Genomic DNA, 20,092 nt, shown 5'->3' with positions numbered 1-20,092 from the left:
GGGTCTAGGAAGTATTGGATCAAGTCCCATCTTCTAATCCCACTGGGCCCTGTTATACCTGGAAAGTAACTGTCAAGTCAAGAAGTTCCCCGTGAACGTTCATTTTTAATTCTCACACAATTAACAATATTCACACACCCCTGCCATTTATTCCAAACCTTACTTCACCCAAAAACTCAAGTTTTGGTACCACAGAAAATGTCGGGCTAAGGAATTTTAATACCATAAAAACAGATTACATACGATTTTTCTGGAGGAAAATAACAAGATTTTTAGTCACTGAGCACATCAGTTGGTAAACTGTCCAACCTTGTTTAAAAACACCAACTAATTACAGTACAAACATAATAAAACAACAATAAGTTACCACACACTGGGAGAAACGCACAAAACAAACCCACTCTGTCTTTTACATTATTAAACTGCATGGATCATAATGCAAGATACATTATGTTTTCCGAATTGTCATCTACTGCATCCCAGAGTCCATCAGATTCAGTGTACTTTTTGTCCACCCTCAGAGTGAACATTGTGGCTTTCACAGGTTCCTTAAAGGTATCCTGGGTGGTCTTTAAAATGCCCCTGAGCATGGGCAGATATTGAATAGAATGCCGAATAGTGGAAAGAGTTTATATTAGAAAGTCATGCTCCTCTGGAATAGTGTGAGATCTACCTTGTGAGAGGTGGTCGTCCTGTGAACAATCTCTTGGTAAGAAGTGGTGACATTCAGGGGATGAAGGGGGCTTTGCCGGGGCCAAGTCTGGATTAGTGGTACCTGAGGGAACTTCATCATAATCATGCCAGGGATCATCCTATGCCTCAGGGCCATAAGGCCAGAGGATGTAGAGGACTACTCGCCCCACAGGAGGAGTGTGGAGAACCCTCTGGCAAAGGTGGCCTACGTGGTGGTTGTGGAGGAGGAAGAGATTATGGAGGCAGTGGAGGAGGAGGTGGGACAAGGAGGCGCGAGGGTAGAGGACTAGTGCTCCTGTTGTGATGTTTCTTCAGCCTGAGAGGTGATGGGGCTACAGAGCAAGCTGTTCGTCAAAAGTAAGCTTCTTTTTGCGAGGAAAATTTTCCTGCACCTTTAGCAGAGGCTTAGCAGAAATGTTGCCCATTTGCTGGTGAATAAACAGTCTTTTCTCCTGAATGCCAAACTCCTCTTGGGGATGCTGCAGAATGGGTAGGCTATGCTCTCCAGAGTCCGCTAAGGACGGTCGACTGGGCGCAAAAGATTGTTTTGGCTTAGAGGTAGGTTTCAACGCCCAGTGGGGTTTCAGCTCTAAAGTGACCGTTAGCACCTGTACCAAGGAAGATGATGGTGTTGATGAGGGAGCCACCTCTACCTTTGTTGATTCTTTTTTTACCAGGGGCCTTTGCCACGGTCCATGAGGGTCCTGATGCCCGAGGAAGGCTGTTCATCAATATGCTTGGGCAGGCTGGCCTCTGCATTCTTATGGAGTTGGCAGAGATTCTATCAGTAGCCAGCCCACCTTCGTAGGTTGAGAAACATGATTGTTATTGATTATAGACTTCTAATTTCCTCTGCCACTTTTTTAATGGTAGGGGAAGGGGGTACACAAGTCTCTGCACAGCGATCACAACGCATTTGAAGTAAAGATGGGTTTGCAAACTAGTGCTCCCCCAACTAGAACCATCAGCATGACAGGCTTGCTCCCAAAAGACTAGGGATGAAGGATCAGTTGGTATAAAGTCCCGAAACCCAAGCTGCAAGAGAATCTGATTAAGACAAGCCTGACTATGATTTTAGATTCCTTGCTATCTTACAAAGCCCCAGCTGTGGTGGTTCTCACCGATTTTCAGATCTTGGCTGGGCCCCTTAGAGCTCTGGTAGCAGGGTGGTTTGACTAAATCTGTAGACTGGCAAGTAAGCAATTGCATAATGCCCTCAAGATGAAGTCCAGCATCAAACAACTTGTTAAGTCAGCCAGGGCTGCCTACAAAGTAGCAGTGGAAAATCGAAAGCAAGCCCGTAAGGAAGAAATGTGGGAGGGGTTACTGAGTACCTGTCACTTGGGGTATGCGAGGGGCTTTTGGAGTATTGTCAGCCTATCAAGTCTCTCTTGATAGGGTAGCGATTAGCATTCCCGCTCACAAAGTGGGTGGCGCATTTTAAGGTGTACTCGCTGGACCCTGACGTCTTCACGGCCGGGGCTGCATTAAATTTCTATTGGGCATTGATTTTGCAATAGAGGAGGAGGTCCAGCTGGCCATTACGGGTATTCCTTCTAACAAAGCCCCAGTGCCGGATGGGGTCCCTATGGACCTCAATAAGGGGAATACTTGTTTTTGGACTCCACTTTTGACTACTGTTTAGAACGCCGCTGCCCAAACTGAAATCCCGAGCCCTTGGAAGTCAGCGGTCATAGTCCCAGTCTTTAAAAAGGGATGTAGGCAGGACGCAGGTTGCTATCGCCCAAACTCTTTACTCGATTCAACTGTTAAGATCGTAGGACGCATTATTCTAAGCCTCATAGAGGATTGGGCCCGGGCTGCTAATGTCCTCTGCTCAGCCCAGTATGGGTTCAGAGAGGGCAGAAGGGCTATGAAGCAGTGCCTGAACTTAATTCTGCTGGTGGGTAAATATGTAGTGGCGAGGAAGGGAGTGATCTACCTTGCCTTTATGGACTTGAGCTATGCGTTTGATAGAGTAAACCGCTTCCTTTTGGAGTATCCTAGAGAACCTGGGTTTGCTACAACCTCTAGTTACTTTCCTTAGAGCCCTTCACACTGGGGTCAACACCTCAGATAGATTCGAACCTGAGGATGAGTACTATGAATCCTTCAGTTTATCAAGATTGGTCAGGCAAGGGTGTGTTCTGGCACCAATACTATTTCTGCTCTATATTAATGGGCTGAACCCCTTTTTGGCCACCGAGGGTAAAGTCCACCATGATCCCCTTGTTATTGTATGCTGATGATGCAGTGTTACTCTTGCACACATCTAATGGCCTTAAGGGCTTGGTGGACCTTTTTGTTCAATTCATGGGGGAACTGGGGGGTGTGGCCAACCGCCATCCAAGATGGCGGCAAACTAGCAAGGCTCTGTGTCCCTGGTTTGTTCCATCGATAAAATATCCATTTAATCATCCGGTAACACACCTGCCATGAACCATGCAGTGACATAAAAATGAATTTGGGGCCCGACGTGAGTCTGATTAACACTGGCGCTCCGTGAGGCAAGTACGGAGAAATTGCGGTCTAGTGCAGTGGAGATCTAGGCCTGGGCATCAGCCTGTTCAGTGGAGGGGTAGCGGTCGCTCCCCCCCCCCCACACACGGTGAAAAAGACGAGACTGGGGTGGAGACCCGGGCGACCTACAGGCACCAGTATAGGAGGAGCAGCGGTAGCCCCTGCAACAGAGGTTCCGATGCAGGGGAGTGCGGAGTGCAGAGACGACGGCGAGCGGCCCTGAGAGCGGGCGAGTGACCGCAGAAACAACGAAGGCCGCCGCGGCGAGTGGTGAGAAGAGGGAGTCACGGAGGCGGCCGGAGAGGCTGACAAGGGCCGTGAATGCAGTGAGAAGGTAAGGCTGCAGTGCAAGCACGAAACGATTCGGAGGTGCCTGTGGCAGAGCGTGCCCGTTCTGGCTGGGAGCAGAGAGATCCCAGAGCCCCCCGGGAGAGCGGCGGAGAGACAGGATCCCGAGGGCGGACATCAGCGATCTCCTCCAGGGAAGGAGACCAAAAGGGCACAACCCGCCATCGGGCAGACAGGCAAGGGAGTGTGCGAATGCTGGGGCAGGGGGCCCACGGTGACGAAGGAGGCCCCTGAAGGACCGGCGAGTGAGCCGGGCGCGGAGGCAGTAGCCAACAAGAAGAGAAGGCTTGAAGACATCAGGGCACGAGCTGGAGCCCGAGAGGTTCTGCCCCTCCCCCTGGCTGGACACTTCAGACCGAGCCGCACAGAAAAATCACAACTCGCCCGGGACGGGGAGCGGGCCCCGCAACGGAGGGATGCCTAGAGGGAAAACAGACAGGCCGCTAAGGGGCTAGCTATACCTCTTGGGCAGGCGGCAGCGACTATTGAACGGCAGCCCTGGGACAAGAAACAACATCTTGGCCACACAATACGACCTGGCCAGGGATCAAGATGACAGAGGGGCGTGGAGGAAAGGCAGGGCAACAAACCAAACTTGACAAATATACCATACCAAAATGACCAGCAGATGCAGAAGGACGAACGGAGCGGAGAATGGCATCTCAGACTCACACAGTGACGGAGGGGGAGTCTCCCAAACTTCTCGATGTAACGGAGGCCGTAAAAGGAGTCTGTACATCCCTAGAGTCACAAATTGACCTGGTAACAATGGAGGTGGGCATCCTGTGAGCAGACCTACGTAATATGGGTTCACAGGTGCAGGAGTTCGAGGATTCCACATACGCTCTTAGAGAAGATAATGCCAGCTTAAAGATTCAAGTTAATGAACTGCAGGTTCGCACCACCACCATGCAGGCCAGATTGGAGTACTATGAAGGTAGATCAAGAGAAATAATATACGAATTGTAGGCGTACCGGAGAGGTCTGAGGGGCCTGCGGTGGATATCTTTCTAGAGGACCTCATCCTTAAGGAACTACAACCTAAGGGGCTATCCAAATTTTCCTCCGTGGAGCGGGCCCACCAGGTGCCCGGACGGCCACCCCGTCCTGGAGCACCAGCCTGCCCCATTACCGCCCGACTCTAACTACAGGGATAGAGACTTGATCCTGCAAACGGCAAGAGCTGCTCCCCCCGTCCTATATGACAATGCAAGGATTACTTTTTTCCCAGACTTTACACTCCAGGTGCAAAGACAGAGGTGGGATTTTCTAGAGGTTAAAAAGGTGCTAAGAGATCGAGAAATTAAATACTCCATGATCTTTCCCTCCCAATTAAGAATAGTCACGGAGGGGAAAACGTGGTTCTTTGAGAATCCAACGGATGCCTGGGCGTGGATCGAGGGCTGGTGAACAGCGGGGAAACCGAAGAGAAGAGCTGGATCACGATGAAAGAGCCAGCAAGGAGAAGACATAAGGCGGAGGCCCAGGGACGGCTCCCGGGAAGACCAAAATTTTGCACCAACCAATGAATAACTGACCCGTCTAACGGACAACTATTTAATAGACTATATGACCAAAGGAGAGACGACTGGGGTAATTACATACCCGGGATCAACATGAATAGGGGGTGGGAGGTGCCTGCATTCCGCCGACACCTCGAGTTGGTCACTGTTGGAGAGCACTGTGACGCAGGACCGGACTGCCCTAAAACGGGGCCTAAAGAAAAAGGCACTACCATTAATAACGATAACAACTACAATACGGTAGCAAACTTTTGCAGATATCGGTGCAATCCGGGGGAGGTACCTTTCAGGCGGCACCGACCCCAAACGCAAACTTTACCATGTTGGGAATGGGCAATAGGCACACTGCAGAGTTGGGGAGGTGGGTAGTTTTAGACTCAACATGCAGGGAGGGGTGTATATTTTGGTTCAATGGTTAGTAAATTGTTAGGACAAGTGTTTTGTACAGCAAGCAAAAGTTGGATGCCACTAAGACTCAGTGCGTTGGGGCTAATACATCCCGACCTGCAGCACGAGTGCCCCCTAGCTTACCCAGTGATAACAGGGCACATGTTAACTTTAGCTTGGGACAATAGCACTGAGAACTGTTGATACTAAGCTGCTCTCCCGGAATGTAAATGGGCTGGGGGATAAGATAAAGAAAGGCATTGTGCTGCAGTACTTAAAACGGCATGCCCCAGGTATTGTTCTCCTGCAGGAGATGCATTTAAATGGAAATACATGTCGTGCCTTGGCCCGAGGGGGATTTAGAATGATAGCACATGCAGGATATACTTCAAACTCACGAGGAGTGGGCATTCTACTGCGTAAGTCCTGGCCCTTTATGATTAAAGACACGTGGGTAGACAGATACAGTAGATATGCAGCGCTTACTGGGACTTGGGGTGAAACTACGCTGAACATTATCTTGGTGTACATTCCACCACGCTTACAAGCGAAAGCATATGGGGAACTTATTACCCTGCTCTTACAGCTGCCCGATGGCGACCTCCTTATGGGAGGAGATTTCAATGGGACACACTGAGTTACAAGATAGATGGCCACAACGGCAAGTGGCCCGACCTCGCCACTCACTGGCAGACTTTATGATAGCCCTGGGGTTAACTGATGTGTGGCGCACACGCCACCCATGGGAATGACAATACACGTTTCTTTCAGGGGTCCATGGAAGCTGTTAAAGCATTGACTACATTCTTACCTTTCCCCATCAGATCGGCTACTATAAAGAAATCAGGCACTTAGCATGAGGATTATCAGACCACTCACCAATCTGGGCACTATATGGCCGTCCGGCTCCACCAGGACCCGCAGATCTGCTCATATTTGACCAGGGCAGCTCAAAACTACTTCAAAGAAAATGAAGGGTCTGTCGACTCTTCACCGACATTATGGGAGGCTTACAAGGCGGTTATAAAGGGGAAGGGGTCTCTGCGATAGTAGGGCATAAGAAAGATGTAAATGCATGTTCAGAGGCACTGGAAAGAGAAATTAGAGAACTAGAGGCGGGACTGGGAGATACTGGCCACGTAGAGAGAACACACCAGCTGGCGCTAAAACAAAAAGAATATAGAGACACGATGATGGAATCAGCCCACACACACCACGATGCCATGCACCGCAGGCTATATGAGGTGGGAGATAGGGCGGGTAAGTTGCTTGGTTGGAGAGAAAAGAGAGGAACAGTAGATGGGTCCCTGAAATTGAAACTCAGGCTGGAACTCAGGTGCGTGAGGGACCAGAGATAGCGAAGATATTTGCTGAATACTACACTGCCTTGTACTCCAAAACCATATTGGCCCCAGCTAGTGACATCTGGGAATTGCTTGCAGATATCAATTTGCTGACTCTCAGCAGCCAAAATAAGGAACTGTTAGAGCATGACATAACACAGGACAAAATATTGCAGGCAAAAAGAGACCTGGCCTCGGGGAAACCCGTGGAACCTAATGGGATAGCCATGGTATTACATAAACTAACTGCATCTACCACTACGGCACATCTACTGGCGATGTATCGTGAAAGCAGGGACAAGGGTCTTTTGCCCAAGCATCAGCGGATCGCTAGCATAGTGGTGATAACCAAAGAGGGGAACCGCCTGAGCAATGTACCTCATATAGGCCTATTTCACTCCTGAATGCGGAAGGCTTCATGCCGGGTCGTAGTATTGCCTTGAACCTGCGACACCTACATGGGGTCTTAGGTAGGACACACAGAATAAGAGCAGCAGCACCAGTGTTCTCGCTTGATGCGAGGATGGCCTTCGATACCATAGATTGGGTATATCTCTTTGAAGTCTTATGAAAATTTGGGTCTGGACCAAACTTTATAGCCTGGGTACGTCTCCTGTACACTGAGCCCCTGGAGCAGATGGTCCTTAACCAATGCACATCCCCAATCTTTAGCCTTCGATGAGGCACACAACAGGCAATGCCCACTATCCCCCCTTGATCTTTGCAATGGCACTGGAGCCACTGGCAGAGTGGATACGTGGTGATCCGTTGATCAGAGGCTTGCGATGGTCAGAGGGATGGGAAGATAGGATATCACTATACGCCGACGATATCCTGCTCTATATTTCGGAGCCAAATTCCTCCCTGGACAGGGTGATGCGCATACTTACGCTCTTCCTTAAATACTCAGGCTACACTATTAACTGGGACAAGTCAGTGATTTATTTATTGTATGTCCCGGCCCCATGTCAAACAGACTGGCTGTGACACCCGGATCGCCACAGAAGGGTTTTGATACCTGGGTGTCACTATAATGGGAACGGCCACTGGCTTCTATACCCAGAACTTGGAACCCCTGCTGCGACGGCTTAGAGGGGATGTTGAACGATGGAGATCCCTGCCAATGTCACTTCTGGGAAGGGCAGTTTTGTTTAAAATGATGGCCCTGCTCCGGTTCCTATACATACTTCACAACACCCCATATCTGATCCCAGCTTCATATTTTCGAGCCATTGACCAGGAAATACGCACACTCCTGTGGGATGGGGGGCCGGCCCGAATAGCAGTAGCCAAACTCACTAGAAGTTGGTTTGACGGGGGATAGCCCTCCCAGATGTGCGCAACTATTATCGAGCAGCGCAACACCCGATTATTAATCAGTGGGCCTTCTCGGCAGTCAGAGCCTGCATACCGTATGATAGGGAAGCAACGCAACCAGGAGGAACCCTCAGGGCTCTGTATGGTGGACTTGGAGCACAGACATTCCCAGTTCCAACAACGTTTACCTTAGCCCTCTGGCATGAGACGCTAAAGGTGCTGGGATGGCACAACGTCATTGCACAGAACACCCCCTTGTGGGAAACTGCAGCACTGGGCACACTGGCAACACAACGGGGCTTTCAGAAATTGGATCTCATCGGCCTCACAAAAGTCCGGGACCTGTGGGTGGAGGGGGGCGTTCTTCCCTTCACATATCTCCAGGTGGAATACTAGCTAGCCACAGCAGAGATGCATCGCTACCTCCAAATCAGACACGCACTCAATAAGGGATTACCCAGAGAGGTGCCCGTTAGAAGATAGATTGCTGCTCGAACATTTACCCAAAAAGGCAACATCTCTCACATTTCGAAAGATACTCAATAACCTACCAGATACATGTACAGAACTGAAAACACGCTGAGGGCAAGACGTGGGGGAGTTGGATGGGGACCAATGACAAGAGGCCTTAGCATCTCCTAGGGGGGTAGGGATATGAACAAGGTTCCGACTAGTGCAACTGAGAGTACTACATAGGAGGTATTATGCCTGCACAACACTGGCTATGATGGGGAGGTAGGCCTCACCTTTGTGTTCCCGAAATTGTGGCCAGGGAGGGACATTTTACCATATACTATGGGATTGTCCAAAGATATAGAGATTCTGGCTGGCAGTAGTATCCTGTCTAAACGCAGTATGTGGAAATAACATCGAGCCAGAATTGGACCTAGCTAGTATGGATCACATTTAGATGAGGATAGGCTTAATAGGGGTAAAGCGTAATATCGCACGGGCATGGAGGGCCCCGATCCACCCCAGGTGAAAGCTTGGAAACATGGCCTAGATTGGTGTATGTTGACAGAGAAAGTGATTTATGAGGGCAAGGGTTGCTCTAAAATTATGCACAAGGTCGGCTGGAAATGGAACTCCCACAGGGGAGGGCTGTGTACAGTAACGACAGAGGAGGAACCAACGGAATACAACTCACTGTAATAGAGCGGGGAATAGACTGGGAAAAGGGAAAGGGAGAAGGTTGAGGGAGGGCACTGGTGAAGCTTCACTGTATTAAGACCAACATGATGGCAAAGACTGCATTACACAGTTGTCTTGTTTGTATTTCTAATAAAAAGATTCTTTGTTTTTTTAATTCATGGGGGAACTGAAGCTTGATCGCAACATTGCGAAGACACAGTATATGGTTTGTGTAGGCAGCGTGCCTCTATACTTAGACCAATCACGATTAAGGGGCAGGTGGTCAGCAAGGTTGCCTCATTTCCCTACCTGGGGGGTTACCTTTGATCAGCATTGTACGTGGACTCCCTGTATTGCTAATCGATGTTATAGTTTTAACCAAGCTTGTGGGTCGTCGTTTAGATTCTTTTGTATGGTGGGGAGCAAACCATTTTTACTACTCCAGATTTATAAGCTGAAATGTTTGCCAGTTCTCTTATATGGGGCGGCTATCTGGGGATATAAAAATTGTCAGTCCAAACAACAGGAAGAAAATCGATTTTGTAGAAGGCTTCTGGGCCTGAGTCCCTCAAGCTCTAGCTTCTTCGTACACGATGAGCTGGATCTAGACTAAGCAGAAGACATTGCGAAAATTGCTCTGTTGCGCTTATGGATTAATGTCTGGAGCAGTGAGCATTCTGCTTTCAATAGAGAGATCATTGAGGACTGCCTTAGCTGTGAGCAAGGTCACAAAATCCCATGGTTAAATTATATTAAAGGGATTGCTTCCCAGACTGGGCGCCCGGAATTGTACCATGGCCCACAGCAGATAACTGGGAGTGATAGAAGGTTAGTCATAGAGCAATACCTCCAGCAGGTCAAAGAACGTAGATAGATACTAGCTCTAGGTAACCCATCTTCAAGACATCTTTTACTCCTGAAAATCATAGCTGATCCAGAGGCGTATCTCTCCCTTGTCAGAAATCCATAGAAGAGATCGTTTCTTACCAGATTTAGGTTGGGCATCATTAGGGTCAATCTTTCCTTCCCCCCAGGGCAATATGACCTGTCCTCTATCAAATCTTACCCTTGCAATGGTGCCTCACTCCAGACTCTTGAGCATTTCGTCCTGTTTTGCAGGCACTGTGAACCCCCCAGGAGGAGATTTTTAAATCCAAACCTTAAAGCGAAGGGCTTCATACAATTTAGACCCGCATTTCTTTTTCTCCAGCTGTTAAATGACCACACTGTGGCTGGGGCGGTTTCCTCTTTTCTGAAAAGTGCCCTGTTTTGCAAAAAAGTGATGAATTATGGCCTCTAGTATAATGTTCCACCGTTATATTTTTTGTGCTTAGTAATGAAATGATGCACTCTTTTTAGTAAGTTACCCATTTGATAGTTCTTCTGATGTAGAATGGTTTTTATGAAGTGTTTTTTTAATTAGCTTCGGTGTGTTATTTTTGTGTGGTTTCCCATGGCATGGTTTTAATAGTACTTAGCATGTTCTTTTCTTTTTTATGTGACTATGCTTTTATGATTATATTTTTAATCTAAATAAAGTTAATTCAATTCAATTCATGTGTATCTGCAGCTATACATGCCAGGAATACATTTTTCATTTTGTACAACCCCCCTTCTCTTATACCCCAGCAATTTTGGGAGTGTTACCTCCATTCCGCTGCCTTAAAACATTTACATGTATTTGACAAGAATTTTTTCAGAGGTGAAAACTATCTGTATACCTACAAACTTGGAAGACAGAAGATGTGTCCCACCTTTCACAGGTGTCCAAGCCCTGTTATCGTCCACAACCTCCTTCAATGAGGGCTGGTTTAATCGGACAAAATCCAACATACTGGAGTAATTGCAAGTGGGAGTAAATCCTTTTACGGTTGAGGATTCAAAATTTCTAAATCACAAACTTAAATCTTCACAAATAAAATATACCATTTGCACATTTGAGCATCACCCGTGTGCACAGATAACTTTTGAGTCCAGAATAAATCTATAACAAAAGTCATGAGTGTGAGTGAAAAAACAAAACTAGGGGAAAATGACTTAAACAGTGAGATGAGTATGAATGTTGGCATAGAATATGTCATCAATGATATAATATGTAGAGTAATTAGCTGTGCATGGCAAAGGTGCGAGTCATAGTTACCTTAGGGCACCATGTCCCTGGGGTGGGAATCCCTGGGACATAGCAGGAGGCAGCCCTGGGTGGAGGGGGTGGTCCCCAGGACCATCTGTGGCTCCATGAAAGGGGCCACACGGTCCCCCTCCAATGAGAATAGCCCGGGGGTGGTGGTCCCCGAGGCTTGTGGGTACCAAAGGGACCAGCTTTCTGTTTTGTTTTTTTACACTTTGCCCCGGGACCCCCCGCATGTATTTAATGAGAAGCCCCAGGTGGTGGTCCCTGGTCGCGGGGGAGCCACAGGCCCCTGCAAGTATTTAATATGAAGCCCTGGAGAGGTGGCGGCCCCCAGCGCAGCGGAGGCTATGTGTCCCCCTGCATATTTTAAAAGAAAGCCTTGGGGAGGTGGCAGTCCCCAGGGCAGCCAGGGGATAGGGGTATGTAGGGGTGTTATGGGGGGGGGTTGGGGGGGATGCTGTGAGCTCCCCCTGCATATTTATAAACTAAAGCCCTGGGGAGGTGGGGATCTCCAGTGCAGCGGGGGGAGGGGACCAAGGCCCTCCCCCCCCACATAGATAAAAATGAAAGCCCTGGAGAGGTGGCGGTCCCCAGGACGCCTATAAAAAAAAAAGCTCTGGGGAGGTAATGGTCCCCGAAAGTATGGACACCTGACCACACACAATTTTTAATGCCCCCCAGGACCTGGCCTACCTAGGGGCCTATTAAAAAAAAAACTAGAGCGGGAGCCTGTGTTTATTTTTTCTTCATTTTTTTGGTGCGACTTTGCAAATCTCGCGAACTCACGACAAAAGAATTATTACAAAAAAAATGTTTTTTGCTCTGGAGAGCCAGCTGTGCATTTCCCTGCATGAGCTCATCTTTATTCACAAATTAATTCCGTCCAGTGGTTCGGCCTGTAGTCGTGTCTAGAGAATCCTATGGAAATTAACGTGGGAAACGCAATTTTTTTTGCCCTCTTTTTCTCGACTCCTGCTTGATGGATCACCCTTTCCATGTACAACAAGAATCACTGCAACACTTTTTTGGGGAACATTTTGTGAAGATTCATCAAACGGTGCCAAAGATACAGGCAAGTCAAAAACACTTTTCCTATGGAAACACGGTCTTAACTATATCTACTGGCAATCGCCAGTCGGTAATATATACATATATATTCTTATTATAACTGCTTTTTTCGCGTAAGACATATTTCATGCCATCTGTAAGAAAAATGTAATCTTCCTGTGAGGGCCGATTCATGGTTAATATATGATCATTTCAACATGAATTAATGTAACATTTTCACTAAAAGTATATTTTGCAAGTATCAGTAAAACTGGTTTAAGAAGTCAATCTGGCTTTTTTAATAATATTTTACTTAGAAAACCACGGGTCCCTTTCAGATGTTGATCTCTAAAATGTATTTTGTTTTTATCATAATTTTGGGCCTGTCGGACCCCTACTGATAGGGCAAATTTACAGTGTTTTGTTAAAATGCTTTAGAGAGCTTTCAACACCCAGTGTACAAATGATAATATAAAATTGGTATTCATTTGGCACAAGTATTCGGGTTCACCATTAAGAACTTGTCTTGCTACATTTAATTTTAATAATGTAACAATTATTTAAAATGCAAAACTTGGTTTTAGGTTGAGGGCTGATTTGAATGCACATAAAATATTTTGCGGATGCAAAACAAACACAAAAGAGGATCGCCCGAAATTTTGGCTTATTTTAGGACTATGAACCCTTGTGAAAAAATGATAGTTTCAAACGATTGTAGCCTCAACCTTAAGACAAATTCTTTGAATGGACTTAAGTTAAGACTGCACCATGTTTCTTGACAAAGTTTTTGAACGTAGAGTTACTATGGCCTTCCCTATTTGCTCAATCAGCCTGGAGGAAGGCGGCTTCCTTTTCTATGCAGTATGCTTTACCGGCACTGTGACTTCAGTCAGAATATGGTGTGGCAGCTGTGAGTACATGAGTCCTAGTCCAACTATCGCCTCCAACTCTCCACAGTGGGCAGCATGCTCCAAGTGAAAAATAGCTGATGTCTGGTCCCATTCTCCATCCTTCTCACAGAAGCGTCCTGCTTCATGGTAACGAACCATGGCGAGGTGAACCTGCAAGGCAGTTCAAACTGTTAAAAGATGCAATATTGAACGACAGCACAAACAAAGTTTAGCAAAAAGAAACAGACACTTTCCCGTTTTTCAAATACCTAGCATACATCATCCAGAGCCCATGCAGTTGTTCACCAATAAAATACTTATATTTATAGGAAGGCTTTCCTTTAGAGATAGAGTTAGGAAAGTGCCATTTGAAAAGTTGAGAATATATTCACATATGGCTACTTTAAAAGTAAATTTACAACTTTTAGTGAGTATTCTCAAATGTTTCCAGGAGTACCCCTGAGTAGCATGACCGTCAGTTTACTAGAAGCAGTCACATCTGTATCTATTTATGCACAGATAAATATACGCCTGTACATTTCTGCATTCGCAAATGTAACGCTTTCACCTTGTACATTCTTTTAGTTTCTCCAATAGGATAATAATATTCGCTATGAGGAAACCATTTCCGTACACCTTTGCCAATTTTTCAGGCATTGTATCCCCATTCACAACCTGAAAAGGGATTTATTGCTGCCTCTTTGGCTGCAAAAAATTTACAACCCTTTCCAGAGTTGAAAACTGCCTGCGCAAAGTTTGTGACTACAGAAATCCACCATACTAGAACAATGTTATGTGTGAGTCTCAGCACTCCAGATTTCGTGAATCAGGGAAAAGATATTGGTCTCTCATAAACGCCTGTCTTCATGTATCTACTTTTCACTCAGATGCACAAATCTCTTTGAGAGTTGGGCCATTTAGAGGTTACCTTCGTTGATAAATAAGACGATATCAGAGTGCAAGTAACAAAGAAAATGAATGAAGGAATACATGAACGAACAAATTGTTTTTTGCAGCCAATACCTTTCCTAGAATGGATTTGCCAATTTTCTTTTCGAGTTCCAAGCCGTTGAGCCTCTGCACCTCAACTGCAACACACGAAGGTCTGTGGATGTGAACCCGGGAATCATGATAGTGATCCCATTTTTCCACCGAGATCTATGAGGGGCACCAAAGAAACAATTTTTCTTAAAATGAAAAACACTAGAATGTGAACACATTTTTTTCACAGTTAAATACTGAAGCAGCCAACAGGAACTGGAAGGTTTGTAAACTTAAAACTGAGAAGCCACCCACTACACATTCATTAAAACACACACAAGCATTCCCTTCCCTACCACTAGAAACAAAATGATGTCCTGAAACACTTTGTCATTATTTGTCACAATCCCATAAACTGCATTCGCCTTTCAAAAAACACCCTGTGCTTGCAGTTCTGTTCATGCATGTATTGGGTGTGTTTAACTAAAGGGTCTCAAACATCCAAAGTGTTTAATCGTCAGTGACTAACAACAGCAAACTAAAACGGGGCTCATCAAAGGCGAACACAGATGCGCCTGCTTGCACTTTCCATGTAAAGAAACAACTGAAAACCAGTACTGAATATTAATTTCAACGTTTAAAAATATTCCTCTCTCGGTCCATGTCTCCAAAATCCATGCTTTAGAATGTAGATTGGGATTTTTTTAAACAGTTTTTTGGTTGGGGTCTCTTATGTATTCCAGCGTGTGTTTATACATTTAATTTAAAATATGACTAACGCTGACTATACTGATATTGTCCTATCATGCCCAATTTAGCAATATTACCCGGGATGTTTTTCCCACGTTTACTTGCTATGCATTAATATCCTCTACTCATCTTCCAAAATGAAATTACAGCGAGGCAATAAAGTGTGTGTATTGCTAGAACTGCCCATGTAGCACAATTTAATAAAAATAAAAAAAAATTGTGACATTTTGTTGAAATTATACAAACACTATTTTTTTTGTTATAGGAACAATAAGTTCAATGGGGCTTCGACACCATGAAAAATAATGAAATTATGAAGCTTGTTACTTAGGATGCTAATGCTCCAACACTTGCTTACGAAACATTTTGCACTATATCTATATCTAGGTCGGGCAGTTTTTAAACGGAAAGCAACTTGGAAATGTCCGAGTTCGCACAAGTGAAATGCAAGGTCTCAAGAAGTTCCTAGTGAAGGGGAGTACTTTCGGAACCTACAGAAGGCACAGCACTGAATGTACAAGGCGGGCCTTTGAAACACCGTCTGAGTTTCAAAACTATATCCCATGCTATTTGATATGCTCAGAACACGTTGAATTTAGAAGACACATTTCTTATTCATAACATCAGGAAATGGACATCTTTTCATCCTTGAATTCTATGTAAGACACTGGAATGTCTGATGACATAGCACAATTTATGCTCTATTACCCATATGTGTAGAAATGGGGTAGGAAAATGGTAGTTCCCTATGGGAAGGAGAGGGGTAACCCCTAGTAATGTTGGGAACACTCACCTAGCCCGAGCTTTGTGTGTACTTAGAAACAATCCCAATCCATTTTCCCTACTCATATTTCACATGTAAAATTAGTTCCATATAATACAGAAAGCGTTCTTATTTGAGAAAACGACCCATAAACCATCATGTTTTATGAACGTAAGCAAACAACAGGAGTTGGGATTGGGAAAAGTAATAATACACCTTAAAGGAAAATGTTACTTAGCCAGTAGACATCTGTCCATGGCATGTAGTGCTGTAGATTCACATGCTTTGCATAAGTCTGTCATTTGGTGTTGATCCGGAGTGTTACAATTTGTTTTTGTTCAAATAATCTTTTCGAGTCACAAGATCGAGTGACTCCTTGTAAGGAAATGCCTCCTTGGCATGGTTACCCCCTGACTTTTTGCCTTTGCTGATGCTATGTTTTGAATTGAAAGTGTGCTGAGGCCTGCTAACCAGGCCCCAGCACCAGTGTTCTTTCCCTAACCTGTACTTTTGATTCCACAATTGGCACACCCTGGCATCCAAATAAGTCCCTTGTAAGTGGTACCCCTGGTACCAAGGGCCCTGATGCCAAGGAAGGTCTCTAAGGGCTGCAGCATGTCTTATGCCACCCTGGAGACCCCTCACTCAGCACAGACACCCTGCTTGCCAGCTTGTGTGTGCTGGTGAGAACAAAATGAGTAAGTCGACATGGCACTCCCCTCAGGGTGCCATGCCAGCCTCTCACTGCCTATGCAGGTATAGATAAGTCACCCCTCTAGCAGGCCTTACAGCCCTAAGGCAGGGTGCACTATACCATAGGTGAGGGCACCAGTGCATGAGCACTGTGCCCCTACAGTGTCTAAACAAAACCTTAGACATTGTAAGTGCAGGGTAGCCATAAGAGTATATGGTCTGGGAGTCTGTTTCACACGAACTCCACAGCACCATAATGGCTACACTGAAAACTGGGAAGTTTGGTATCAAACTTCTCAGCACAATAAATGCACACTGACGCCAGTGTCCATTTTATTGTAAAATACACCCCAGAGGGCACCTTAGAGGTGCCCCCTGAAACCTTAACCGACTATCTGTGTAGGCTGACTGGTTCCAGCAGCCTGCCACAACCGAGACATGTTGCTGGCCCCATGGGGAGAGTGCCTTTGTCACTCTGAGGCCAGTAACAAAGCCTGCACTGGGTGGAGATGCTAACACCTCCCCCAGGCAGGGTCACACCTGGCGGTGAGCCTCAAAGGCTCACCCCTTTGTGCCAGCACCGCAGGACACTCCAGCTAGTGGAGTTGCCCGCCCCCTCCGGCCACGGCCCCCACTTTTGGCGGCAAGGCCGGAGAAAATAATGAGAATAACAAGGAGGAGTCACTGGCCAGTCAGGACAGCCCCTAAGGTGTCCTGAGCTGAAGTGACTAACTTTTAGAAATCCTCCATCTTGCAGATGGAGGATTCCCCAATAGGATTAGGGATGTGACCCCCTCCCCTTGGGAGGAGGCACAAAGAGGGTGTACCCACCCTCAGGGCTAGTAGCCATTGGCTACTAACCCCCCAGACCTAAACACGCCCTTAAATTTAGTATTTAAGGGCTCCCCTGAACCTAAGAATTTAGATTCCTGAAACTACAAGAAGAAGAAGACTGCTGAGCTGAAAAACCCCTGCAGAGGAAGAACAGAAGACACCAACTGCTTTGGCCCCAGACTTACCGGCCTGTCTCCTGCCTTCCAAAGAAACCTGCTCCAGCGACGCTTTCCAAGGGACCAGCGACCTCTGAATCCTCTGAGGACTGCCCTGCTTCAAGAAAGACAAGAAACTCCAGAGGACAGCGGCACTGCTCCAAAAGAACTGCAACTTTGTTTCAAGGAGCAGATTTAAAGACCCCTGCAACTCCCCGCAAGAAGCGTGAGACTTGCAACACTGCACCCGGCGACCCCGACTCGACTGGTGGAGAACCAACACCTCAGGGAGGACCCTCCGGCGACTCAGAGACTGTGAGTAACCAAAGTTGTCCCCCTGAGCCCCCACAGCGACGCCTGCAGAGGGAATCCCAAGGCTCCCCCTGACCGCGACTGCCTGAACTCCATTTCCCGACGGCTGGAAAAAACCCTGCACCCGCAGCCCCCAGCACCTAAAGGAACGGAACTCCTGTGCAGGAGTGACCCCCAGGAAGCCCTCTCCCTTGTCCAGGTGGTGGCTACCCCGAGGAGCCCCCCCCTTGCCTGCATGCAACGCTGAAGAGATCCCTTGGTCTCTCATTGATTTACATTGAAAACCCAACGCTTGTTTCTACACTGCACCCGGCCGCCCCAGTGCTGCGGAGGGTGTACTTTTGGTGTGAACTTGTGTCCCCCCCGGTGCCCTACAAAACCCCCCTGGTCTGCCCTCCGAAGACGCGGGTACTTACCTGCTGGCAGACTGGAACCGGGGCACCCCCTTCTCTCCATTGAAGCCTATGTGGTTTGGGCACCTCTTTGACCTTTGCACCTGACCGGCCCTGAGCTGCTGGTGTGATAACTTTGGGGTTGCTCTGAACCCCCAACGGTGGGCTACCTTGGACCCAAAACTGAAACCTGTAAGTGACTTACTTACCTGTTAAAACTAACATTACTTTACCTCCCCCAGGAACTGTGAAAATTGCACTAAGTGTCCACTTTTAAAACAGCTTATTGTGTTTTATGTGAAAAGTATACATGCTAATGTAATGATTCAAAGTTCCTAAAGTACTTACCTGCAATACCTTTCAAATGAGATATTACATGTAGAATTTGAACCTGTGGTTCTTAAAATAAACTAAGAAAATATATTTTTCTATAACAAAACCTATTGGCTGGATTTGTCTCTGAGTGTGTGTTCCTCATTTATTGCCTGTGTGTATGTACAACAAATGCTTAACACTACTCCTTGGATAAGCCTACTGCTCGACCACACTACCACAAAATAGAGCATTAGTATTATCTCTTTTTGCCACTATCTTACCTCTAAGGGGAACCCTTGGACTCTGTGCATGCTATTCCTTACTTTGAAATAGCACATACAGAGCCAACTTCCTACATTGGTGGATCAGCGGTGGGGTACAAGACTTTGCATTTGCTGGACTACTCAGCCAATACCTGATCACACGACAAATTCCAAAAATTGTCATTAGAAATTGATTTTTGCATTTTGAAATATTTTTCTAAATTCTTAAAAGTCCTGCTAGGGCCTTGTGTTAGTCCCTGTTAGCATTTCCTTTTAGAGTTTAAAAGTTTGGTAAAAGTTTGCATTAGATCCTAGAACTAGTTTTAGTTTCTTAAAAAGTATTCCAACTTTTAGAAGCATAATGTCGAATACAGATGTGAATGTGGTGGAACTCGACACCACACCTTACCTCCATCTACAGATGAGAGAGCTAAGGTCACTCTGTAAACTAAAGAAAATAGCAATGGGCTCCAGACCTTCCAAACTACAGCTCCAGGAGCTGTTGGCAGAGTTTGAAAGAGCCAACCCCAAGGAGGATGGCAACACAGAGGATGATTATAGTGACTTGGAGGGTGATTCCCCCCCACCAGTCCTATCTAGGGAGGACAGGGCCTCTCAAGCCCTGACTCCACAAATCATAGTCAGAGATGCTGGTTCCCTCACAGGAGGGACCAACCTCTCTGAAATCACTGAGGATAACTCCAGTGAAGAGGACATCCAGTTAGCCAGGATGGCCAAAAGATTGGCTTTGGAAAGACAGATCCTAGCCATAGAAAGGGAAAGACAAGAGATGGGCCTAGGACCCATCAATGGTGGCAGCAACATAAATAGGGTCAGAGATTCTCCTGACATGTTGAAAATCCCTAAAGGGATTGTAACTAAATATGAAGATGGTGATGACATCACCAAATGGTTCACAGCTTTTGAGAGGGCTTGTGTAACCAGAAAAGTGAACAAATCTCACTGGGGTGCTCTCCTTTGGGAAATGTTCACAGGAAAGTGTAGGGATAGACTCCTCACACTCTCTGGAAAAGATGCAGAATCTTATGACCTCATGAAGGGTACCCTGATTGAGGGCTTTGGATTCTCCACTGAGGAGTATAGGATTAGATTCAGGGGGGCTCAAAAATCCTCGAGCCAGACCTGGTTTGACTTTGTAGACTACTCAGTAAAAACACTAGATGGTTGGATTCAAGGCAGTGGTGTAAGTAATTATGATGGGCTGTACAATTTATTTGTGAAAGAACACCTGTTAAGTAATTGTTTCAATGACAAACTGCATCAGCATCTGGTAGACCTAGGAC

General features: G+C 46.4%; 1 protein-coding gene across 8 annotated transcripts in view; it reads right to left on the bottom strand.

The window, feature by feature from the left end:
- Nucleotides 1-20,092, bottom strand: part of EEF2K (eukaryotic elongation factor 2 kinase) — a 199,976-nt gene that overhangs the window by 32,689 nt on the left and 147,195 nt on the right. For all 8 annotated transcript variants that reach the window (XM_069210301.1, XM_069210302.1, XM_069210299.1 and 5 more), the window contains 2 exons: nucleotides 14,354-14,488; nucleotides 13,313-13,501 (listed from right to left, as the gene is read on the bottom strand). In XM_069210301.1, the coding sequence (XP_069066402.1) occupies nucleotides 13,313-13,501; nucleotides 14,354-14,488 (324 nt within the window). The remainder of the gene's footprint in view (nucleotides 1-13,312; nucleotides 13,502-14,353; nucleotides 14,489-20,092) is intronic.

Source organism: Pleurodeles waltl, chromosome 10 (genome assembly GCF_031143425.1).
Source record: "Pleurodeles waltl isolate 20211129_DDA chromosome 10, aPleWal1.hap1.20221129, whole genome shotgun sequence".
NCBI lineage: Eukaryota > Metazoa > Chordata > Amphibia > Caudata > Salamandridae > Pleurodeles > Pleurodeles waltl.
This window is presented reverse-complemented; position numbering and strand designations above follow the sequence as displayed.